We start from the raw sequence: 24,841 nt of genomic DNA on the forward strand, positions 1-24,841 counted from the left end.
TAGTAACTGCCACCTGATGCCCTCTTATATGTTTTGGCTTGATGAACATCACGTAATGCTTCACCTTGCTCATAACCGTCTTGGAGGCCTTCCAGCTGCGGTCTTTGGGGATTCGGCCCTGAGGGGACAGCAGGACCAGAACAGCTGCCGAGACGTTGGTGACAATAGCTGGAGGGTTGGGAAACGTCCTGAGCTCTGTCAGATTCAACTGGATCACACAGATATACAAGAACACATATGCTTGTGACTTCATCTTTTGCATTTTTAAACTGAAAGACATCAAATAATTTATAAACAACATGACATTTGATAAATGCATCAATTACAGAGTGACGTAAGCAGAGTTTATTTGGATTTACTACCCTATTGAGTGTGTTAAGAGCTGTGTTAGCTGCTTGTAGAGCAGGTTCAGCTTTGGCCAAGTCGTCCTCTGTCTCCTGTTGCTGCTTTGTCACACTAGCTTGAATTGCTTCCACCTAAATAATTATGAAAAATTACAGATTATATACAGTGCCACTCTGCTTCCCCTTAACTGCTTCCCTTTCACTGCAGAGATGAAGTAGTGACATATAATCTGGTGCAACTCATCAAATTTAAATTGTAGCAAAAGTTAAATGTTTTTACTTTTTTAGAGAAAAAAGTGATATTAAATAAACCTTATACTGTGTTGTACTAACAATAATTAGCTGGTGGCAAAGTATTAAAGAAGAATAAATACAATTCACAATAACTGGGAAACAGCTTGAAAGGTCATAAAGACCATTATGTTACACATTATATACCTTTTGCTCCTCAGCATCAGCCACAGCTCTCTCTTGGTTAAGCTTGTCAGTCTGTTGCCCTATCTTGGCAATCAGAGCTTCGATATCTGAGTTTCTTTGCCACAGTTCCACTTCCTGCACTGCTAACTTTGCCTTGAGATCCTCCACCTAGCAAATATAAGTACTTTAAACAATTAAAAAGGAGCAGATAACATATTTTAGTATTTTCTCTGTATCATGCACATTTTCTGACCTGTGACGCAGTATTCTTGAGTTTCTGTAGTCCATTCTCTAACCTGTCCATTTTCTGGGACAGCTCCCTGCGTTTCTTCCCCAGCAGGTTGTCGTACAGCTTCATGAACTCGAGGAAACTCTTTGGAGTGGTGTAGTTGAAGTGCTTCTCATTCTGCTGGTACTTAACACTCACCTTTTAAAGAACCAACCAGTAAATCACGCTCGTAAAAAGATATGAAGATTGATCATCTCTAATGAGCTTTGCTGTTATTCTCACCTCATTGACACTCGTATGAGCGTAGGAGATGAAGTCACTAATGGAGAACCTTATTTCAGGCTGTGCAGAATGAGCATGGGAATAGATTGAGAAAATAACTACAAACAGTATGAATCCTAAATTATGTTTTGGTTTGCCAAAATCTACAAAAAATATGAGCATACAACCCTTCCACTATTAAAATTGTTATTATAAAGGCTACTATATTTTGCAAAGGTACGCCTCTTGAATTTTCTCACATATTTACATATAGCAACCAAAACATTTCAGTTTGTTCTATGTTGTTTTTTTAGGTCACAAACCAGCATAAAAATACAGCACAACTAAAAATGAAAATCAGAAGAATGGTAGGAAGAAAGCTATTGTTGAATTAAAGTTACATTAGGTTTCATATACAGTTTAGCCACAAATCATGAAGGGGACAGCAATATGTAGAAAGCAATTCTCTACTCATATGAGAGAAATTAAGATTAAATGTTGCCAGTGAAGGAGAGCTAAAACATCACAACCACCTGGTGATGGCAATTTCATGCTGTGGGGATGGGACGATAGAGGGAATAAACTAAATGGCAGTTCTAGTTGGTGTCTTCCAAATTTCTTGTAGTCATTATTATTGTTAGAGGGATTTTAAATATTGACTTATGGGGCTTGAAGACAAGAGTGTTTCTCACTTTGTAGATATTTGTACCTTTATACACAATAATGTGTTGGCCAACCATATAAAATCCCACTAATTAATTCTGATTTTACTCATTGTAGTTTAACGAAATGTGAAAAAGGTCATTTGTTATTACTACTTTTCGGAGGTATTTCTGTATTTTAATATGTTCTCACCTCCAGTCCTGGTATCTTATCTATGAATGTAGTACTGACGGACTGCAGAGCAAGTTGGGGCCAGGGGTGAAACCAATCGATTGCAGTGCAGTTAACCAGAGCTGGAAACTTCCGCGCACGTGTACGTAACGTGAATCCAACTGGTGAGAAACATAAGACCACCTGAAGAACAAAAATGATGTTAAAACATTAGTTAAAGAAGCGTAAGCAAGAACTTGTGAGATGTGAAGTAATTAAATTTAATGGATGAGATTTTAGACCTTAAGCTGTCTTCTTATTCGCTCAATAAAGAAGGTCCAGCAATTGTCTCTGCTGTCTGTGAGTCCTAATCCTCTTAGCTCCATGCGGATCGATGCTACAATCATATCCACTTCCTCATCGTTGAACAAGTCAGGAATGTCTCCTGAAACACACATATATATGCAAAGAATCAATTTTTTTCTATTATTGCCTAAAACATAAAATAAATAACCTGCTTTGATCAACAGAGTTGTCTGAATCAAAAATCATAAAATTGTTTATAGCTATCAAAAAATGGTCCAGTTCTGAGATTTTTAAAATTTTGTTTTACCTTCTAGCCTTACTTAAAGAACCTTGCTATGCTGAACATTACAAAAAATAATCACTAGGCTAAAAACCCAAATATAGCTGATCACATTTGACAACCTTGGTGCCTTAAAAGAACAGTAAACAAACCTGATGCCAGCATGTCATTGATGAGCACCAGGAAGCGTTCATCTGGAATCTGGGCATCAGTATGTAAGAATACCGTTCCAATGTTTTTCACTCCCACTTTTATATACAAGGCAGCTATATCACTCTGCAGATTGTTCAAACATAGATAATAAAAGTAAGAAAGACAATGAAAATATTGTTACTTTCTGATATATGGTTGTAAGAAAAGAAGCTCAAAAATGGGTGACAGACTTTGATGTGTTTTGTATTTGGTGTGTTCACCTTCAGGTCATTGATGCCATATCCTTTACGTAGTGTGATCTGAAAGACCTCCAGTGAGCTAAGAAATGCAGCCAGTCGACACAGACTCTGCTTTCCGCTGCCTCCTACCCCCACCAGAAGGGCGTTACCATAAGGGGCCTCCAGGATGCGACTGATCCGACAACTGAATCAAAACAGAAGAATTGAACATTAATTGCCTGGCTGGTATAGGTTCATAGCTAAAGTTGACAAACAGGAGTCTGCACAGGTTTCTTACATATGTTGGATCGCTTCTTCAAACAGTACTAGGTCCATGACGGCATGAAGCTCGTTATAATGCTCCAAAGCATCAGCCAGTGTCTTCTGAAGTTTCTCCCAGTCTGAAGCCTGACAATCGAGAAAACCACAAAGTTGCTTAAAGATCCGCTGTGTTGGTGCCACCACAGCAACATTCAGAAAAACAACAGCAGTTAGTTAACCTTTTAATGAGAAAATTATTCAGTTAGAAAATTATGATGCAACTATTCTTAGGAGGGACATGACGACATAATTTTAGCCCCAAGATCTCAGAGTGATGGCAAACTGTTCTTGCTTAGGAGTCTGTTAAAAACTACCTCATTGGTTTGCAGGTGCTTTACGAAGTGCAGATTGAAGAGGCTATGAGTTTTATGACATACATGAGTGAATAATGTCATACCTGGTGATAACGTGGCTCTCCTACTCCCTGGAAAAAGTGAGAGTACACCAAAGGCTGATGGATAAACATGGAGTCATCTATTCCCTGAGAAGAAATGACAGTAAGAGTAAGACTAAAGTGTGGAAATAGAAATATATTTTTCATAGTCTGTTTTCTTATCTTTGAAAATACCTAAATTTCCAGAATATTTTATGACTATGCAGAAATCTTAATATAAAGATAAAAGCATTCGCCCTTACCTCAAAGTATCTTTTCCCAGTGTCCAGCAAAATTTTATTAAAGAGTTCAACATCCTTCTCCTCCATCAGCTTGTCAGAGTAGACTCTGGAGCTCTCATGGAGCCACAGATGGACCAGGTCCATGGGATAACGGATACATTCTGGCAGGGCAAAGAGGATACCCTATGCACCAAGAAATCATGGAAAAAACATCAGATTACATTTAATAAAAGTCCTAATTTTGCTGAATGAACAACTGAGCAATCTAAATCTCCAGGTGTTTGTTTTTTCTTAATTTTTACAGATTTGGTAGAGGATGAAATGACGGTGTACATTATTTTCTACCTGGAATATATTGGAGAGGTCTCTCAAATTGAAGATATAATGGAAGCGTATGGCTGTTGGGAGGAAGTTCTGGCTAATCTTTTGATGAAGACAGATAGCTGCCTAGATGAGAAAACAACAACAAAAATAATCTAAAGATTTGTCTACTTAAACATATACAAATGAATAAGTAGACAAATGTTACTATGAAGCTGTACGTGTGAACCTGAATGAGAGTTCCAACTGAGCGAGAGACTCCAAAGCTGAATCCTCCTTGAAGGAAGTGAGCTGATAGGATGTTGGAGAAGATGGTAGCCAATGCATCAGCACCAGGGAAATGTACTGCAAACACTGCAAAATGTCTCTGGAAAAGAAAAAAACATATTTTTGTTACTACTATTGCAATTTTTTTACTTTTTCAACTAAAATCCTTCAAACTGCCAATATAATGGCACAAGTAAATTATGGTGAGTAAAGGATTCAATAAAGTCTGTGACTGACTGTACCTGCAATCTGGGGTTGATAGAGAAGCTTCCAGCTGTAGGGTTCATACAGGTGATATACTGGCAGTTGTGTATTTCCTTCAGGACCAACCTCTGTCTGTCATACCTAAGACATTTCAGTGATTTAGATTTAGATAAACCACCACACTCTAGGTAAGATGCTGGAGTGAACTGTAGCTATAAATTTAAACAGTGGTGCTATTTGACTGTCTTGCAATATTTACCAGTGACTATAGTCAAGATGCTGGCGAATGAGTGTATGTGGTTGAACAGTCCCATACGCATCCACCTCAGGCATGTTGAGGTCATCTATGAAGTAGATGAGCCTCTTAGCGGTAGGAGGAGCAAATTTGCGACCAGCTTTTTTCTCCAAAGGTTTCTCCAGAACACCTGAAGGACATGGAGAGACTTAGAAAATAAGCCATCATTTGGTACATATCACAATTTAGCCACTAACATCTGAAAGGAATGAGCTGCAACATTTGTCACATTCCAACCATAAACTGTAATATATTTTCTGGGATTTTATGTGATTGACCAACACAAAGTATTACATAACTTTCAACTGGAAATAAAATCATATCTTTCAATTTCTTTTACACATTTAAGATCTAAAAGCGTGGCCTGCAATGTTTTCAAAACCTTTTTATTTTGATAATCCTGAACAAAATCCAGTGCAACCAAATGATTATTTTTTTAAAAAGCAGTTAAGGGGATTGTTGTAACTGAAGGAATGGCAGAGATCCACAATTAATGTGGGAGGATCTGCTAACAGAGTAAGACCTTGTTTGTGGACTAAACAAACAAATAGTGAACTTTTTGGAAGACTAGCAAATAAAAGAGATGTTGAAAAAAAGGTAGTTTCACATAGAGTTTGCAGCAGGCCATCTAGGGGACAAAGCAAGCATTAAGAAGAAGGTACTCTGGTCCCACAAGTGTACATCATCCTGACAGTCACAATCACCATGGCAACACAGAATAGGGAAGTTGGCCAAATGTGATAGGAATCTGAAAGGAGCTACCTTTAGATCAGTCCTGGAAGAAAACATGTTACATGCAACAAAAGACTTATGACAGAGGAGAAGGTTCGACTTCAACACTGAACATTCAGCTTATTAAAGTTTTTTAATAAGGCTTGAAACTTAATGGTCACAGATACTATACTCCATCCAATCCGACTGACAGCTGTAATTGCAGCAAAAAGTGGCTCTATAATGTGCATACGTGAAAACTGTGTATAATTCTTCTATGTCACAATTATGCGGTAATTCTTAATAGACTACCGCATAAAAATCAATTAACATACATTGAAGTCTGTAGCTAACAAGACAAATATTTAGGGAGTTTGAATACTTCTGCAAGGCACTGTAATCCATCTAAACTCCTCATACTTCCATTCTTGGTTTCAGTTTGATAATCCAGTATTGTCTTATAACCATTTCTAGTTTTGTAGCGGTTCTTACGTTGGAGCATGGCTGATGTGGTGTAATAATTGAAGGGCACTTTTGCCACCATGAAGTCTTCTTTTAGTTTGGTGACTTTATCAGACACAAGAATGGTTTTGCCCACGCCTGCGTTGCCCACCAACATGACAGGTTTTCCTTTTTGTAGCAGCAAGTCCATGAAGTACGTTAGACAGATGGTTTCTGGGGTGTGAACCAGCACTGTCTGAAAATAGATGTTCCATGTTACCCTAAATCAATGACTCTGACATTAACATGTAGAATATTTGTAATCACAATCACAAACCTGCAATGGGACATCAGGTTCCAGCTCAAATAGCACCATTTTCTCACTCCAAGGTGTAAACTTTTTCGTCTCAGAATCAATGTAATAGTCAAAGACTGAGCCTTGAGAAGGAAACTTTACAGCTCTCATCTCTTTAGACCACCAGCGGCTGAACTCAGTGCGGTAATCATTCAGCTGTAATGGATATAATTGAAACACGATCGTGTGAAGTGGTTTAATAATGTGTATTAATGTCAGTTCATGATCATGTGATTACTTGATCACTACACACATGATCCTGAAAGAGAGCGCCTCCGAAGGCCCAGACACAGGCGAAGACAAAGTAGATCTCATACAGTTCTCGGGGGGAGTCTGGTGGAGTGTTGTTCTCTGTCAACAGGCAGTCCAGCAAGGAGCAGAGAGTCTGATTGACCAAAATATAGAGATGTTACAGTGTACTTGAAGGGACAACACAAAAGAGCCTCTGACTTGGAATTATTGAGAAGACCAACCTGTACCATGCTGTGTTCTGGAATGGGGGTGATGGTTTTCAGGTTACAGCGGACTTGCTCCAAGCAGTAAGGCACATACTTATCAAACAAAATGGTGAGGTTGGCTCGCTCTGATTGGACCTGTCGGGTATCTATCCAACTTGCCACATACCTGTGAAATGCGATGTATAAATCAAAAACCAAAAGACTGAAGAACAACTAATAAATACTTTATGGTGTGAGTTTAGGGTTATCCCTGGAGTCTTACGAGCTCCAGCCAAGGTCCTGTGGGTTGACGAAGAGTATTCCTGCCCTGGACACTGTGGCTGGGGTAGCCGCCCTCAAATGGGAGATCTCAAAGAGCAGACGCATGGAGGAAGACAAACTTATCCGTTCATTACTGGCAAGAGTCAGAACCTGAAGAGTAAGAGGACTGGAAGTATAAGTATACAATATATGCTGAAAGAACAACATCCCAATTCAGTGACTTGGAATGAAATATAAATAAAAATATGCCTAAAATGTAAAAGGTGGTTTTATTTAACTACTGTAAAAATATATTGTAGCAAAACACTAACATAAAAAACTTTGTATTAATTAACAAGGAATGATGTCTCACTTTATTGTCATCCATAACTGTGTTGAGTGACTCGATCCACATGGGATCAATGTCCCCATCTAAAACAATCCATTTTGGTCCATCTTGGGTCACTGAGGTCAACTCTCTCATGGTGTTGGAGAAAAGACCTAATGAAAGAAATAATGAGTTTAATATGGAGCAAAATCTATTAACTATCAAACAACAAAACCCTCTAATGTTTATATCATGTTTCAGTAATTCTCAAACAAGGTTTAAGAATTAGCTATGAACTGGAATAACTCAAATTTAAAGGGATCTCTGTTTATTTTGACTATGATCTATGTTTATAAAACTCTTTGTAAAAAGTATTTAAGCCTCTCACCATCTTTCCACTCTCTGGTAGCAGGATGCAGATATCCAAACAACTCATCTGTGGTTACAGCTTTGGGGTTGATATCAGTCCATACTGACTTCTTCTTCATGATAGAATATGTCCTGTGGAGGGTCTTCAAGATCTGCAAAATAAACAAAAAACAAAAGCCAAAAATGACAAACACAAAGAAAACAACTCTACCGTCACAGTTAATTTAATAAAATAACATATGTAAACAATTATGTTGATTATGTACTAGGTAGGTTAAAACACTGGAAAAGTCTTTAAAAATGAAAACAAAAATTTTGTTTTGTTTTTATTGCCATTGATGAGGTTATTAACCTGACTTTTTCCAGTTCCAGGCCCACCCACGACAAATACAGAATGCCTGACAGCAAGCAGCTCCTCCAACTGAGTCACCTGAGCACACATAAACCTGCAAATATTAATTGCAGCACTTTATACAGTTAAACAAATACAGTCCAATATAACTTCAAAGTGAAAGTAAATGTTAACATCTTAAACTTTTTACATTTTACTTGACTCCCACAGTGTGTGTGTATATACACATATGTGCGTGTGTTTGTATGTGGAGTGCATCCCACTCTCCATTTTCACATTTTATTAGATTAAAAACTCATTTATTTTTAGGTTGAGGTCAACATTGTGGAGAAAATTGCAGCACAGAGTTGGTTTAAAACATATCTCATACAATGAATGTATCACCAACCTCTATTCAGTCATTCCATCAAAAGTGGAAAGAGTACAGTACAACTGCAAACCTTAAGGGTAAAATTTTCCTCAGCTTGGAGACGCAGCTCACTGACTGACTGACGAACGGCGTTTTCCAGAGTGGGATCTTTCTTCCTGGGCACATCCAACTGAGGAAACAAGTCACTGATCAGCCCAAGGAATATGGGCACATCACTTGTCACTATCTTCGGCAGGTTAAAGTCCCTCAGAGCTCGCATCAGCACCTGAAGAAAAAGTGTTGAAGCTTGAATTTGTCAGCAAAGGGTAAAACACATATCACTATGTAAATTAAAGCAGCTGTTTCAGTCAGAAACAGAAGTGAGGCTCACTTGTTCTTCAGGTCTGTTACGTTCCTCACGCTTCAGGGACCCAGCTACGACCAGGACTGATTTTATAGCTCTTAAACCCCAATCATAATGATCCTAAAAAAATAAGGAAATATAGGCTGTGTAAGTCAAACACAATTAACAATTAGCATACTAACAGGTGTATTTTATTATGTCAGTCTGATAAGTCTATATTCAAATGTGTAAACACAAAAGATAAGTAAAACTCTGACAATGGATAACGGTGATAATAGTATTCACAGTAACTTGCTCTTTCTTTATTTTAGTTTATCAAACGGGGAAACAGAAAGAGTTGGAATATAAACACAACATGTACCAGGATATACTACAGTTGTTAAGCTGATAGCTGATAAATTAGATTAAATCCCCAACCTAAAAAGTAAATAATGACAATCAGTCATAAAATCATCTTCACATACAACTTTTTAAGAGCATGCCAAACCATTTTTCAAATAAATTTTAGGTCAGGAAATTTTATATGTTTTTATGTGCATACCTGTTTTGACAACAGCTCTTTGCACAGAGTATAGAGACTGATGAACTTGCGTGCCAGCAGACGTGCATCAATGAACCCTTCAGCCACCAGCATGATTTCACAGATCAGTTCAAAGTCTGGGATCACCATTGCACAGGGCCTGAATTTTGGGCAATTAGGCAAGAGATAAGAAATTTCTGGTATGTATGAACCTTTGCACTGAAAGCCTCTATTTATCTTGATATCAGACCTGAACAGAGCCTTAAGGTTTTCTGGGAGTTCTGCCCTTCCAGCGTAGCCCGGGTTCAGAGTGATGAAGATCCCCACTGTTGGTTTCAGTTCAATTTCCTCACCCAGAAACTGAAACCTGCAAGAATAAATTAATTAATGTGGGCAAAAAAAAACCCCAACATTACAAAGCCAATAAAAAAATACAACACACCCGTGATAGATACATGCATACCTCTGTTTTTTGTTGCGCACAGCATCTTGAATAGTCTTGACCTGCACAGCTACCACAGACAGGACATCCACTGAGATCCTGTTGAATTCATCAAAGCAGCCCCACACTCCTGTTTGAGCCAGACCCTTATAAATATTACCTATGGACTGAGGACACAGAAAGGAGAAAGATGCAGAATACATAGCATCACTCATTTTTAAAAAATGAAGGAAAAACTGGCACAACAGAAATTGGGAAGAACATGTTTGATGTTTATGATACCTTATAGTCCATTTGCTCTGAACAGTTGAACACATACACCATGATACCAAGGGAGCGTCCCAGATCTTTAGTTGTCTCTGTTTTACCGGTGCCAGCCGGGCCTGATGGGGCGCCACTCATAGTCAGATGGAGGGACTGGGTCAGGGTTATGTAACACCTTATTGTGGTGGTGTTGAGATTTAAAATTGATACAGAAAGCAAAGTCAAAATCCAGGATCCTAACAATGTGGATTTTAACCACTGGGCATTACAATAAAAGTATTGAATATCCATCGACATTAATCATAGTAGAAAAATGTACCTATATTAACTTGTAAAAGTAATTATACCACTTAGGCTTTTTCACATGTTGTCATGTTAGACAACAATTTTATTTTTAATATTTAATGTGATGAACAAATGGAGAAAGAAGCTGGTGAGAGCTGTTGTTAAGATGAATAGAAAAGGAAAAACTTGAGACTGGGGTTAAGGTTTATCGTCCGGCAGGACAACAGCTATATAAACAGCAAGAGCAAAATGAAGCATGATAGATTGGTCCAGTCAAAGTCCAGACCAAAGTATAACTGAGTATATTAGGCAAGACTTTAAAATATATGTTCTCCGCTGCTTTCTACCCAAAATGCTCGAGTTTGAGCAGTTAATTGGTAAAGATTTAACTAGCTAAATTTGCAAAGGATTTAAAGACATACCCCCCTAAAATTTTTTATGCTCTTCTTTTTCTGGTCTATCTCACAAAATACCTATAAAATACAAAAAGATATATGGTTGCATCATGATTGAATGTGAAAAAGGTTTGGAACATATGACTACTTTTGCAAGGCATTGTAGGAAAAACAAGAACACTTATCTATTTCAAGGCAATATGTATTTCAATGTGGACTCTACTTTTTAATAAGCCTGCAGTGAAAGCCCATTATTAATACCTCCTTCAGGTTTGAAATCTACTTTCTATAAAATAAATATCACTAGATATGAGAATATCATGAGTGGAGCTTACAACAGAGGCTTACTACCTATCAGTAAGTGGGGTGATAACCAGTCTGTTTGTGTTTCCCAGGTACTCATAGCTGAACTGGAACTGGGCGTCACAAATGTTGACACAACAGTGTCCTGTTTCTTCATCCCAGCGATGCCGTAACTGAGACAGCCATGCGAATGCCTGTCCGTTCGTCACCTAACAGGTGAACACAGTAAAACCAACAGTAGACTCCAATAACTCTTATGTCTATCATTCAAATAAGGTGTTTCAGATACCTTTTGAGTGATGAGACTGCCAACCACATCTCGAGCGTGAACATCAATGGTGCAGATGGTCATTATTTTTTGTCTGTCTCCACGACTTAAATCCCCAAGCAACATGTGGATCAGTGAGTTGAGCTGTGTGATCTTGAAATTGACAAAAATCACTTATTAGAAGTGCCTCTTTGTAGACCCACCAGTATGAAAAAATTCGGACTTTCTGACCCTACCTGTTTTTTGTTGTAGTCTTTGAGAGCTGTCTCAAATCCTTCCTCCACCCTCTCAAAGGCAATACCAACATCTGTGGCCCACCACACCTGACTACCAGTTAATGATACCTATTTATGGGAAAAAAGAAAACAGAACATGCAACAATAGGGTCTTACTTTTCTAACTTTTAATAAAGGTCTGGCCGAGGAATGGGTTTGCAAATTAACCTGTGGCTTGAAAACCTACATACAAAACAACAGTTGCTACATTTTTTAACATTGTTTAATGTTGCATAGAACATACTGAATAGAACTAAACTTGTCAAATGTGCATAAAGCACAAATTGAGGATACAGTTACTTCTACACAAATTGCAAGGATTATAAATGTTTTATTATGGGTTATGTTTGATAAATAATTTTTCTATGGAAATTTGCTTTTAAGATTATAAGGGCTTATTGCATAACAGGATATGTTTAATTTAGTTGCAGCAGTAAAATGAAATTTAATGGGACATTTTTTACATTACTTAGAATTAACTGATTTGACAAATCAGAGGATTATAGAAAAAATTAAGTTCCTAAAATAGGAAATATTTATAGACAGTTCTTACTGAGCCCAGGTCTTCTCAGATGCAAATGTCCTGCACTAAAAACAATTGTTATTGTATGAATTTGGGTTGTGTTTTTTATTAATTACAAACAGTCCAGGTATAAAATTAAATACTACAAGATCATGTCTAGCATGTAAGGAGATTTAAACAGTCTGTATGAAGGATAAAGAAGAGGAGTAAGGGTTTTTTGGTATGATCAAATTATTGCTAAATCAAGAACTCAATTTGACATGGTGTCTGTAGATTTCAGGGAGTTACATATCAGACTTTTAAAAAACATTTAGATTTAACTTTAAGTCAAACATGGATTATGAAAAAATAACATCACTTATTTAGTTTGTATTAGGCTTACTTGATAGGACACTTCAGAAATAATAGCGAATTATATCTAACTATTAAACTCTACGTTTTCAAGCCACATGGGCTACAAAATACAAAAGAATTGACTTGGATTAGGTGGAATAACACTGCTCCATATACCAGACTCAGTGTGACACCTGATCCAAGACTTTTGTTTTGTGAATGTAAAACACTCATATTTGGAAAATATTATGTTAAAATAATAAGCTACTATACAACATTTGTGGGGATTTTAAAACTCATTCATTCATGTATCAAATTCTGCAGGAGTGGCTGCTGAAAATAAAATAGTGTATGGGACATAAATCATGACTGCCTCAAGTTGTCAACCCCCTTTATCAATTATTTAATCTCCTTATGCTGACATTGGTCAGAATAGGTATGGCTTCAAATATCAAATGAGGAACTTTTCCAACCATAATTTCTTTACTCAAATCCACATCTGTTTTTAATGAAAGAGAACCAATCTGTGTTTCAAAATCTACAAATATGCAAAAACACAAACCTGTGCAGGATAATCAAAAAGCCACTGATCTCGCGGTTTGTCCTCATAGGCACCAACAGCCTCCTGTATTTCTTTCCTGACTGTACAGCGCATGTTGCTCTCCAGGGCATTTAACCAACACTCTGCCTGGGAGAACAAAAGGTTATATAACAAAAGGTTATATAAATTGATAGACATGTATATATATTTATATATAAGTTTTGTTTATAGATGTATAATTTACCTGTCCTTCACAGATACATGGCTCTGAGAAAGAAACATATTCTCTCTCCCGGCTGTACATCCCAATAGCAACTGCCACTCCATCTTCATCCTCTTCTCCGGCCTCGTCTGAGTCCTTGAAGCGAAGGTCTGCTATGTTGTCAAACAACTTCAATAAATGGCGGGTCACCTGAAAATTACACCCAGTTTTCTTCATTTAAATCTAGATGAAGCACACTTTAGTACTCCGCACACATGCTGAGTCAAAATTATTTATGAATGCGCTGTGGTAACATTTTATGGATCGGTTGTTTTTAAGACAACACCAATAAATTGTGGCACCTGTTTAGGCTGTGTTCCCTTTGACACAATCTCCAACAAATCTGAAGCTGAGACAAAGTAAAATCTGGGGAATGTGAGTCTCTTTGTTTCCAAATACTCAGCTAGGGCCTTCTCACACACAGATAGCCTCTGCTGTAAGGTTTCCAGGCTGTCTAGGAAGCCAAGCTTGTTGGTTACATTCACCACATTACTGTCCTGCACCACTTCAGTCATCAAACTCTAAAATGAGACAAAAAACAAGATGAGGAGATTTAAACACACACACACAAAAAAGAAAAGTATAAATGCGTGTTAGGCTGGGTGTTAACCTGAAGGTCAGTGTGAATTCCCTGAAAGAGCTCTGCAACGTTGGCCAGCTGGCAGCGAATGTCATCGCTGTTGGTGAAGATGCTGTTCAGGTGTGCCCAAGTTCTCTGAACAGACATCCAGGTTGAGATAACTAGGTCAGCCACCATTAACTTCCTCTGCCATCCACTCACTTCTGACTGGAAATACTCCACATATTTGCTCATCAGGATGTTCTGGAGTTGCACCTGAGGGTAAGTGAATATAGCAGATTCACAGCTCTTGTAGAAAACTGCTATGATGTAGTCACACATTTCAGCATCTTCTTGTTATTTATTTATTTTTTGTTGATTGGATAACTGATTTCAAAGAGCGACCAAAGTGATCAAAGTGTGGTTGAGCACAGTTTGTTTATTTAACAGAAATGCAAAGCAAAATTATGCATTGCCTTAGAAATGTACTCATACCTCTGACACTTTTGCTGCAGAGGTATGAATAGAGGCTGATGATTTAAGCCTTTTGAAAAAAAGAAAGCTCTGAAGATTTGAAGAAACAGGAGGTTGCATTCCACTTACTCACTTAGGATTATCAAGTCTTGGAAGTCTGAGAACCTCCACCAGAACGATGCTGTAATGAATCCATATAACGAACTAACCTGGTTGTCCTCCAACGTTTCGATTAGATTCTCATCAGCTTTGAGCAAAGGTGTTCCAGTGCTGTTATGAGTCTCATATGACAGCGACATAACACTCCAGGTCTGTGTTATCTCTGCCAGTACCTATATTTCAAATGGATATAGTTCAATCGGGATAAAACAGCAATTTTGACATTTTCATATTGACACCCATGTATTTTCTTTGAAACAAGGTAGACTCAACATGCAACTTTTCTTTAAGTTTATATTTGGCAACTTTTTATTTATTCAAACAGCATCAATTCCCTGCTTCCTACCTTCTCAATGCCCATTTCTTTTACAGCTTTGTCCACTATGTTTTTAACTTCATCCTCTACACGGTGTAGCTGTAATTCTAACAGGTCCCCCAAGGTGGTGCCCTCTCCCATCACAAACCGTACCTGAGGATCATAAAGAAGATTTGCTGTGCTGTGGTTGTGATCAGAATATTTGAACCTAGAGAGAAGTCTGCAGAACAGCTGCATGCAAAGCATGCAGAATTGCAGCACAGTGGGAGCGTATCGGTTCTCATACTCCTGTAGTGTTCATGAGCTGCTGCCAGTGTCTCTCTCTGATGGCAGAGTTCTGCAGCTCGTTGACTGCTCTCAGAGAGGTCAGCAGGTTTTTCACGGTTGATTCTAGACCCAGATAAACGTCCCACGCTCGCACTTCCTTATCTAGCATCTTCATCTCCTGCAACGAGAAGCAGCAGTGCAGTGAGAGCATGAGAGTGAACACGTTTTTCACTACCACAAGTTAATACAGGTCTGGCTTCTTAAATATATGCATCACGTACTTTAGCAAAACGTCGGAGCTCCATGTCCATCAGCTCAACGTTTATCTCTGTCCATGGAGTTTTTGTCCACTCTTTTATACTTGTCTAGTATTGAAGAGTTTTTTTGGGCAAATTTTAGAAAATGTTTCTAAACCACAGTATTAAAAGATTATTTAAGAAAAACTATTAGAATATCTTTTATGTCTAATAGGTTGTACCTTTACAAAAATGATCATGTCCCAGACTGCTTTGACAAGTATGATATCAGAGCGACACTGGCGCAGCTGTTTGTACTCTGGGAAGCTGACCTCAAATAAATCAGCCGTGTCCTGCAGGTTCTTCATTTCCATCTCAATCCCTGCAACTGACTGATGACACTAGAGAGAAAGTTGGTGGTTCAGATGCTGTTGCACCTCTGCTACTTTGTAGAGTTTCATTATTATAACAGTTTTCTTAATATGTTGCAAATGAACCTTTTCCATGGCTTACCTTATCAATAAGGTCATATGGCTCCTCCACATTGATCTTGAAGATCGATTCAGTACGAAATCTCTCTCTGAACTCAAGCTGCTTCACCTAAAATGTGAACATTTGGAAAATCTATGATGCATGTAAATTTGCTTCAATTTCAAAGTCTACAAATGTGCGGACCCTGGTACTGGGATCACATAAATAATGTAGGAAAGGAAGAACAAAAGCTAATTTAGGTGTATCAGATATCAAGCTCCTTGTGGGTGGTTTCCAGACCGACATCTGACCTTGCTCACACCTAGCCTCACCTCAAACCGAACACATTTTCTGCGTATCACTGAAACTTCGTTTGACTGCAGTGGTGCAACTTCGTGTTTGACCGTGAAGGCAATTTTTCTGACACTTTTCCACTTCTCAGGCAGCTCCTATGTTTTGGAGAATAGGAGTGAAGAATTTCATGCGCTGATGGCCGCACAAAGCCCTTTCTGTAAACAGACTTTGCACTGGAACAAACCTCCAGCTGTGTGTAGACACTCTCTGGAAGTTGCTGACCATAGGACTTGAGTAGCTCTGCAGTTGACTTGAGTGGTTTGAAGTGCTTTTCATTACTGAGCTGTCTATCTCGGATTGCCATGAGGTGTCCCATTATGCTCACCAACTCTGCATAATCCCCATCTGATACTTTTGTAGAGAGACCTCCAGCTGTGTCCTCCATAAAATGGGACAGCTCCTTCACACTGTGAAATAATAAAGATTGTAAAACAAATATTTCACGAGTAATCATACAGAATAAGGTAAGCTGAGACACTGAAGAAGCCTAGTGGGTTAATCAGGGGACACAGAAAACTGTCAGTGACAAGTTGTTAACAGAAGTTAACACTTGCAGAGATGCAAAGCTCCAATACCACAGATGGTGAACCAAGAGAGAAAAAAGAAACAGGGAGTCTCTTACGATGTACAATTAAATAAAACTAAAGACAAGAATTTAGAGCAAAGTGTAAATACATACGAAAGAACAGAACAAAACTCTAAGGAATTTTAAAACTGAGGAACTAAGCATATGCACTGACTGATGGCACTTTTTAAATTTCGTAGTTCTTGTGACAATGACAACAAAGATCTATCTATCTATCTATCTATCTATCTATCTATCTATCTATCTATCTATCTATCTATCTATCTATCTATCTATCTATCTATCTATCTATCTATCTATCTATCTATCTATCTATCTATCTATCTATCTATCTATCTATCTATCTATCTATCTATCTATCTATATGGAAAGCAAATGGTGACGAATCCTAAAATAAAAAAAGAAAGAAAATCTTAGAAAAACTTAGGTTTTAGGACATGGAAAACAAACAGTTAGGCTTATGACACAGAAGAACACATTTTTTGCAACCTTTGTCAACCAAAGATGAACTGAACCCCCCCTGAAATGTGTTGGGAAAGCAAAATGATCAATGATTCACATTAAGACAGACACAAGCTAATGTTAGCCTAGCTCTGAACTAAACTCCTCCACCTAAAATCTGCAGGAGGAAGAGATGGGTGAGAATGTGAATTGAGTTAAATATATCTTTGGATATAAATGATGAATCTAAGAGCTTTATTAGCAATTCTTTGTCAGAACACTGGGGCAGCTTTCTAAACTGAGATAAAACCCTTGCTGGAACAGAATGACATGACAAAACGCTGGTTGGGTCAAAAATATTTGTTGATATGGAAAAGGAAGAAAGACTGCAGTAATTGTATATATGTATAAAAATTTAGACCTTGAAAAGAACACTTATTGGGGGGTTTTGAGACAAAATTAATCTTGATTGTCATATCTAAAGTCTGGATTTTTGGCAATGGTCCAAATTATGACCATCACATTAAATATTCAAAACCAATTTCTATAACTATTTTGTATTTCTGCAAATGATTTCTGTGGTGAATAAGAAGCCCTTGTTTGTGTTTGTCTCACCTTTGGTTTACATGGTTCAGAAGGTGCTCTTTGAACATCCAGCTCCACTTTTTGATGACATTCATGAGTGTGTGCTTGAAGGGACGGATGTCCAGCTGCAGCCAGCCACAAAACACCATCCTGTCCTCCATTTTGCTCACCCGAACATACAGAGACTCAAAAAGATTAATCTAGATGAGGAAATTATCCAGTTACTCTCATTGCATTATTAAGTTCTCTGAATGCTAGAATAACAGTATGAACAATTAAGTCACATAAGTGGAACGCACTTGATCTTTAAAGTTTTCTAAGGTGGGTGGGTTCTTTTTCAGTTCATAGTCAGCATACAGCTCGGCTTCCTCCGTGCTTAACACGTGGCCATAAAGCAGAAACTGCCTCATAAATTCAGACCTGAAAGAGCGAGATAAAAAAGGAGGACAAAATAAATAAATATAAATCTCTGCAAAGAGGAAATTTCATAAAGCAAACCATCTGACCTGTCATCAGTCCAAAGGTAGCGGTAGCTAGAAAATGATGCCTGATATTCCCTGACCTGAAAATCAAAACAATGTTTATGGTTGTGTACTAAATAAATAATACATAAGTCTCTAGAAAAGAGAATTACCTTGGCGACCGCGCCTCGTGCCCGTGAGCGGATAATATGACACATTTCTGACAAATCCTCCATTTCATCTATGTCAAACTAAAGGATGAGAAATCGGGGTAATATAGGGCTTTACAAAACTTCACATACATAGAAACCATTTCAGTTTTGATACTTTACAACCACAAGTATGTATTTTATTTTGCCATTTTAGGTCATACAGTAACTGTGACTAACACAAAACAAATCATTAGTGTTAATTGGATTGAAAATGTTGTGAAAAACTGACTTGTCTTAGTATTTTTTGTTTTTTATAAGATAGCATAGGAGCTGTAAAAATAGATACATTTTCAAGTTTGAAACCTTGGAATATCGTTTTATAAACTAACAGTGCTCCAAACGTCTTTACAAATGTATCCCTGACCTACTCCTGTGTTTATTGGTTCATTTGGGGAATGTTTGCTGGATTAACTCTCACAGACACTTGAGAGTTAATCCAAGTGTCAAATTTCAGATTTTGGAAGATTTGAAAATCAGATGAATATTTCTGTAAGGCAGTATGCTTTCACAGTGAATACATAATCTAAATGTATAGTACCTGATAGTTATCCATCTGCTTGTGTTTTGCCACTCTGAGTATGAAGGATCCCATACTTGCAATGTTGGTCACCATTTTGTCCACAATATCGTAGAAGTTTCCATCGTGACTCAAGTCCAGTGAAGGGTCAAAGGTCATTTCACTGCTGTTGAGTATCAATTTTATTTCAAAGAGGGGAGTGATGCGTTGAGCTGCATCTGTGTTGTCCACGAAGTACTGCAGGGAACAGCGTACTGCGTTGGAGAAACCTGTCACGATCATCCGGTCCACATACTCTGTGTACGCACGCCATTCACAGCCGCTTTGATCCATCACACCTAGCAGAGACTGGTTCTCCTGGATCACCGTGAACAAAAAAATGTTATTGGTTTACAAATACAATGCTTAGCAAGAGTATTTAAACCCATTTTAACCATTTAATTTTTTTACCTGACAACCACAAACTTTAATAGATTTTTTGGAGATTTTACATGACAGAGCAACAAGAAGTAGTACATAAATATACATGGGAAAGAAAGTAAAAGTGCTTTTCAATGTTTTCCTAAAGAACAATCTATATGTATTCTGGATATATATTCAGCACCCTCTGCTGTGATACTCTTTCAAAAAAAATCCAATGCATCTCCACCGTGAAACAAGATCCAGGCAGTATTGAGCTCTGGGAATCCATTTCTTCAGAGATAGGGAAAGTGCTCAGAGTTAATGTGAAGATGTATGGAGCTTTTTGTGACCCTTATTTTATGCTCTAGAATACAAATGTGAGCATACCAGGAGTAGTTTGTGTATCTGCTCCCCTGTACTGCTGATGAGAGCCTGTTGTTTAGAAACACTGTCTTCAATGTCGGAGATGTTGAGAAGAGAGGAATCACGACTCTTTCTGGTGATGAAAGCCCGGCTGCTGAATTTAATCATGAGGGCCTGAATGGCTTCAACGTTAGCTTTGCTGTTCTGGACTCGACTAGAAATACTCTAACAACAGAAAAAGAGACAAACAATTGTATTGTGTAAATATGTTCAACAACAGTTTTTAAGCAGATCCTAAGGAAGGAAAGTGCTCAAAATAGGTTGTTGTCTTGGATTTTTGGTTGATATCCGTTGAATGGTTTCACTTTACTCTGTTATTCAGAATATCTTCATGTTCCGCTCTTAGCTCCTCCTCTGATGACGGATTGTTGAATCTCCTTGAAATCTGATAAAAATATTCACTACCTTGACCACATGTTGTGTAGTCTGAATGAAGTCCCAAAGGTCATCCTGAGCCCATGTCAGTTCCTTAAGGGCTGGTTCCAGATGTTGTCCCACCCCATCCATTTCATCTTTCACCAAGCCCAGCTCTACTGCCAAGATGGTGCTTTTTAGCTTGTTGTACCATTGGGTCACTAAGGTCAGTGTCTGTGTGTACTACATGACAGGAAGAAGCACAGACATTATTATTAATATATTTTACTTTAACAAAATATTTAACAATAGCTGCCATAATGTCCACTGTGATGTCAGGATGCTATTAACCCACCAGGTATAATCTCTCCTGCTTCGAATAGAGATGAAGAGCTGCTTTAGGAATGTTTTGGACTTTCAGGATGCTCAGATATTTCACCTCCTTTAGCACAGACATCAGCTGGGGAAAGCAATGTTAAAATGACGTTAAACATTTAACATTATGAAAATGTATTAAACAGTTTTTTGTGCTGCATAGAATTGCTAAATGAGTCACCAATCAGAGCAAAAAGTAGCTGATATTTTAAGTCAGGTGTCCTAAAATCCAGGCTTTGAGGGTTGGCGTCCTGTATCTTTAAGTAAGCAGAAAACTTACATTTACTAGTCAGCTTTTCTGCTTGGATAACTAACCTGCAAACTAACCTAATTGCAGGTTAGGGTTAGCTAACTAACCTTAACCTTAACTTTCCAACTGTAGTTTTAATAACACCTCACATCAAAGGCCTTTTCTTACAACTATGCAGATCTTTTTTAATATTGTGTGATGTTTTGATGGTAATCATCGATTTTGACAGTTATTGAATTATTGGTGTCATAGTTTTCTATTAAAAAATTAACAAAAATATGAATAGGATAGATAACACCCCACTACAGTTGCTGAAGAAGAGCTACATAGAATGAACAAATAGAATAAACGACTTAAAGGCCTAAAGGTTAATAAAATGGTAAAAGGGCTTCCTACAGTAGGCATAACAAGATTGGGTTTAATTCCAGGAATAATGCAGATGACTACAAAAAAACCATACGGTGATTTGCCAGGTGTTGATGGTAGTGGTAATACAATTGTCATGACAAAAAACAAGAACGCAAACAAAAAAATATGCTTTTGGTAGAATCTAATGAACAATTCACACATTATTCAAGCAAAGAGCATTTGTTTACTTAATGACATAATTCACACTGCATTTGCTATCAAAATTGTAGACATGTCTTCACTTCATTCTTGTTCATTTATGCTTCAGATGTCGCTAAAAATTATATGTGGTACAGCTATCTACAAATTTAGATTGTATTCCTTTAGTTTATGAAATTTCTGGAGCTGGAAATATTTTCAAACTGACATATTTTTCTATTATTCAACCAAGGAACACAAACTAACATTTTAAAAAACACAAGATTACTAAACCACAGAGTTAGTTGTAGTTTAATGTGTTAGATAATTCTAACTGTATTGTTCTCTGAATTTATACAAAGTATCAACATTTGGCAGATTTTTCAATTTATTGTTTGCGTGGTCAGTGTAATTTAAAACAATATGCTCTTATTAATACTTAGAGCATTACTGTTATTAGTGCTTACAGCAGGACTGAAGTTGACTTGGAAATAGCCTGTATCAGCGTCCAGTGTCAACAGTGGCTCTTTGAGATGTAATTGGCAGATGTCCTCCAGCCCCTCTGTCCACTCAGTCAACAGCTCCTCATCATGCTTTTCCAAAATCTCAAGAGCATGTTCACACTTCTTGAGCACCTCGCCTGCATCTGCACTCCCAACAGGCCTGTGAAATAGAAAAGGAACAACTTTGTTATCCATGTAGTTTTAAAACCCAATCACAAAATGTTTTAGAACAGAATGTAATATTTAGTGCCATTGTAACAATAAAACATTGTCCAAAAGAATTTTGGTGCAGTTCTCCAGATAAAAACAAGATTCTAATTTTAAAAAAACTAGACAATAAAACAATCCACATTATAATATTGCACTTATGCCTTGGTAAAAATTAGCTTAAAACTAAACGTAATCATCGATCTGGAAATACACAGGGTCAAATTGACCACTTAGCAGCATTCAGCATGGTGATGGCAAATGGGCAAAAACTGTTTCTAAGTCTGTTGGTTTTAGTCTTTGGGGATCCAAAATGTCTGCCTGAAGACAGGCGTCCAACAGTACATGTCCTGGATGTGATGTGTCCTGAAGGATTTTTTTTCATGTTTCTGAAGCAGCAGGAATTATGCAGTTCTGGTAGTAGAGGACTTCTGATTTTCCCCTGGGCAACTTTAATTACCATACGAAGCTCTTTTTCTGGTCTGCTGTGTAGTTTTAAAACCGTGCAGACGCAGTGAGTCAGGACTCTCCACAGTGCAGCGATAAAAGGACACCAGCAGTCTCTAAGGGATGTGGCTCCTTCTGAGAACCCTCCGGAAGTACAGTCTTTAATGTGTTAATCAGTTCGCAGAGAAGTTCTCTAAAGCTTGAAATATTCTTTGCAATAGTGTATGCAGATGCAAAGAGATACAACTGCTGCATAAATGCTAAACATTGAGAGGCATTTTAGGTTTATGTGTTTTGTCTGAGCCTGGTAAATATAGAGTCGCTTCGTACATGTGAGGCAGCTGGCAGAAGTTGCTTCTGTTCGTGAGGATGCGGCTCCGAAGTTCTTGTGACCATTTGAGATTCCCAGCCACAGAGGGCATGTTCTTTCCAAGAACTGCACAGTCAGACTGCAGCTGAAATATAATTCAGTATTATTAATATGGCAGATGAATTTTGCTTATACTCAGAAGTAACAATTTTCCTTGCATGACTGTAGAACAAATATTTAAATCTGACCACACTTTCACAGTTTTAGGTCAGTCAAGTTGGCCAAAATTTGTCATTTTTCAACTTTATATATGTATTTTCTTTTATCTTTGGAGAAGGTTTGCAAACTAAACTGATCTAACACTGAAACTTTTGTTTAATTAAGTTTCCATGAGTGAAAAAGGAAATATCTTACTGACCATGTAAATATCTGGTTTCAACTCTGTGTATAACATTACATCTTTTGGGGTATCCAGCTCCAGTCCTCACTGGTCAGAGTGCTGAATGTATGTGTTTTTGCTCTACAGCATGTGATCTAAATTACTTAATTAGTTCCTCAACAGGACATCAAGATTTGCCAGAGCCTTGAACAGGTTAACATTTAAAACATGCAGGACAATGCATGTTTGCATTGCTCTGCTTTAGAAGTCTCTCTGCTTCAGAGACTTCAGTCTTAAAGCTTAAAGTGCTTGAACATAAAAAGAAATGAGTAAGCAAAGAAAAATTTGAAAACCCTTCATAAGACTAGTTTAGTTTGGCCTCTCACCTTTTCTCTGTGTTGATCCAGAATAAAATGACAGTGGTCTATTTCCTGGTTGAACAAGGCTAGCAATACGTTGTAATTAGGTGAAAACAACTCTTGGATTCTGGGTCTCTCCAGAAGACTGCCAAATATTTTTAACAGCTGGATGAGAAAAAAATTATGTGCAAGTTTTAGTTTCATGAACTATAAAAATAACACTCAAGAGAAAAATTCTAAATATGGCAAATGATGTACAAATGGCTGCAAACATGTTGGATGTGTCCTTTTTATCATAAAATCCTGAAAATGCAATATTGCATGCTGTGTTTGGATTTTTCTAGATGTTAATAAATGATACCTTTACCTTAAAGACTGAATTGAGGTTTTTGGAGTGGTGAAAGGCCAAATTGAGGACAGTCCCCAGCCTCTGGTCAAAATCTTTGTTCTGCTCCACAAAGCGTCTGTGATGACACACAAAATCCTGCAAACAAAAGGGCAACAGAAAAAGAAATGATGGACAGACCTACTTCATCTGTTATTTAAAGGAGGCTCATATTTAACCATTTCTGTGCAATTTTTATTCCATTAAAACTTCAGTGGATGCTTTCAAGCTCTCCTTAGCTCAGTTAATCAGTTTTGGCTGCAATAGTTTGTATTTGAGAAAAAATTATTCTGACACAAATCAATTTCAGATTGAGTTTCTGTTCTGAGTCACACTGGAAGCTGTTGTAAAAATAATATTTACATGTAGTAAATTAAATATTGATGCCCTGATTAATAATGACTCCAGTCATTGGTTCTTGTGTGTTGCTTAGCAACTACTTTGCCTTACTAGCTTTCAATTAGGGCACTGCTGGACAGAAAAATAGCATCTAATTACTATTTTTCATTATTTGGCCAGGCCTGTCAATGCCACATATAAATGACTGTGAATAACAACCCGTTGAAGCCTAATGAATAAATAGCAGTGCAACATCAAGGACAAACAGCAACAGCCTAACCACATCTCACATCATTAGTGTAGTCAAAGGGGTCGTATTTGCTCTCTCTCAGACTCCGCCAGTGGTCATGAAACTCCTCGCTCATGCTGAACACCATCTCACTTAAGATTTTTCCTCTCGATCCACCAAGTTCAACCTTTTCCAGCTTCAGAAAGTCCAAAGCTGTTGCAAAAATGTCCTATTCAAGAGATGGGAAAAGTAGCTGTTGAATAATACTGACGA

General features: G+C 37.7%; 1 protein-coding gene across 1 annotated transcript in view; it reads right to left on the reverse strand.

Annotated features, from left to right (window-relative positions):
* The window catches only part of dnah9l (dynein, axonemal, heavy polypeptide 9 like), a 29,568-nt gene extending 10,226 nt beyond the window's left edge, over positions 1 to 19,342 (reverse strand). Inside the window, exons 1-50 of the mRNA XM_032566447.1 lie at positions 19,082 to 19,342; positions 18,505 to 18,582; positions 18,377 to 18,432; positions 18,170 to 18,290; positions 17,901 to 18,070; positions 16,443 to 16,665; positions 16,237 to 16,353; positions 15,947 to 16,033; positions 15,676 to 15,834; positions 15,479 to 15,562; positions 15,217 to 15,375; positions 14,961 to 15,083; positions 14,665 to 14,787; positions 14,033 to 14,257; positions 13,725 to 13,943; positions 13,405 to 13,572; positions 13,182 to 13,307; positions 11,725 to 11,832; positions 11,510 to 11,641; positions 11,269 to 11,429; positions 10,256 to 10,412; positions 9,995 to 10,140; positions 9,782 to 9,898; positions 9,553 to 9,691; positions 9,039 to 9,131; positions 8,739 to 8,933; positions 8,299 to 8,376; positions 7,966 to 8,098; positions 7,623 to 7,750; positions 7,272 to 7,420; positions 7,025 to 7,175; positions 6,805 to 6,936; positions 6,534 to 6,707; positions 6,248 to 6,452; positions 5,009 to 5,174; positions 4,788 to 4,890; positions 4,508 to 4,645; positions 4,303 to 4,404; positions 3,979 to 4,140; positions 3,740 to 3,823; positions 3,320 to 3,429; positions 3,064 to 3,226; positions 2,803 to 2,926; positions 2,367 to 2,509; positions 2,107 to 2,268; positions 1,273 to 1,332; positions 1,015 to 1,188; positions 783 to 929; positions 363 to 476; positions 65 to 208 (exon numbers count right to left, since the gene is read on the reverse strand). Coding sequence (XP_032422338.1) covers positions 65 to 208; positions 363 to 476; positions 783 to 929; positions 1,015 to 1,188; positions 1,273 to 1,332; positions 2,107 to 2,268; positions 2,367 to 2,509; positions 2,803 to 2,926; positions 3,064 to 3,226; positions 3,320 to 3,429; positions 3,740 to 3,823; positions 3,979 to 4,140; positions 4,303 to 4,404; positions 4,508 to 4,645; positions 4,788 to 4,890; positions 5,009 to 5,174; positions 6,248 to 6,452; positions 6,534 to 6,707; positions 6,805 to 6,936; positions 7,025 to 7,175; positions 7,272 to 7,420; positions 7,623 to 7,750; positions 7,966 to 8,098; positions 8,299 to 8,376; positions 8,739 to 8,933; positions 9,039 to 9,131; positions 9,553 to 9,691; positions 9,782 to 9,898; positions 9,995 to 10,140; positions 10,256 to 10,412; positions 11,269 to 11,429; positions 11,510 to 11,641; positions 11,725 to 11,832; positions 13,182 to 13,307; positions 13,405 to 13,572; positions 13,725 to 13,943; positions 14,033 to 14,257; positions 14,665 to 14,787; positions 14,961 to 15,083; positions 15,217 to 15,375; positions 15,479 to 15,562; positions 15,676 to 15,834; positions 15,947 to 16,033; positions 16,237 to 16,353; positions 16,443 to 16,665; positions 17,901 to 18,070; positions 18,170 to 18,290; positions 18,377 to 18,432; positions 18,505 to 18,582; positions 19,082 to 19,342 — 6,993 coding nt within the window. The remainder of the gene's footprint in view (positions 1 to 64; positions 209 to 362; positions 477 to 782; positions 930 to 1,014; positions 1,189 to 1,272; positions 1,333 to 2,106; positions 2,269 to 2,366; positions 2,510 to 2,802; positions 2,927 to 3,063; positions 3,227 to 3,319; positions 3,430 to 3,739; positions 3,824 to 3,978; positions 4,141 to 4,302; positions 4,405 to 4,507; positions 4,646 to 4,787; positions 4,891 to 5,008; positions 5,175 to 6,247; positions 6,453 to 6,533; positions 6,708 to 6,804; positions 6,937 to 7,024; positions 7,176 to 7,271; positions 7,421 to 7,622; positions 7,751 to 7,965; positions 8,099 to 8,298; positions 8,377 to 8,738; positions 8,934 to 9,038; positions 9,132 to 9,552; positions 9,692 to 9,781; positions 9,899 to 9,994; positions 10,141 to 10,255; positions 10,413 to 11,268; positions 11,430 to 11,509; positions 11,642 to 11,724; positions 11,833 to 13,181; positions 13,308 to 13,404; positions 13,573 to 13,724; positions 13,944 to 14,032; positions 14,258 to 14,664; positions 14,788 to 14,960; positions 15,084 to 15,216; positions 15,376 to 15,478; positions 15,563 to 15,675; positions 15,835 to 15,946; positions 16,034 to 16,236; positions 16,354 to 16,442; positions 16,666 to 17,900; positions 18,071 to 18,169; positions 18,291 to 18,376; positions 18,433 to 18,504; positions 18,583 to 19,081) is intronic.
* Positions 19,343 to 24,841: the final 5,499 nt, after the last annotated feature.

Source organism: Xiphophorus hellerii, chromosome 6 (assembly GCF_003331165.1).
Source record: "Xiphophorus hellerii strain 12219 chromosome 6, Xiphophorus_hellerii-4.1, whole genome shotgun sequence".
NCBI lineage: Eukaryota > Metazoa > Chordata > Actinopteri > Cyprinodontiformes > Poeciliidae > Xiphophorus > Xiphophorus hellerii.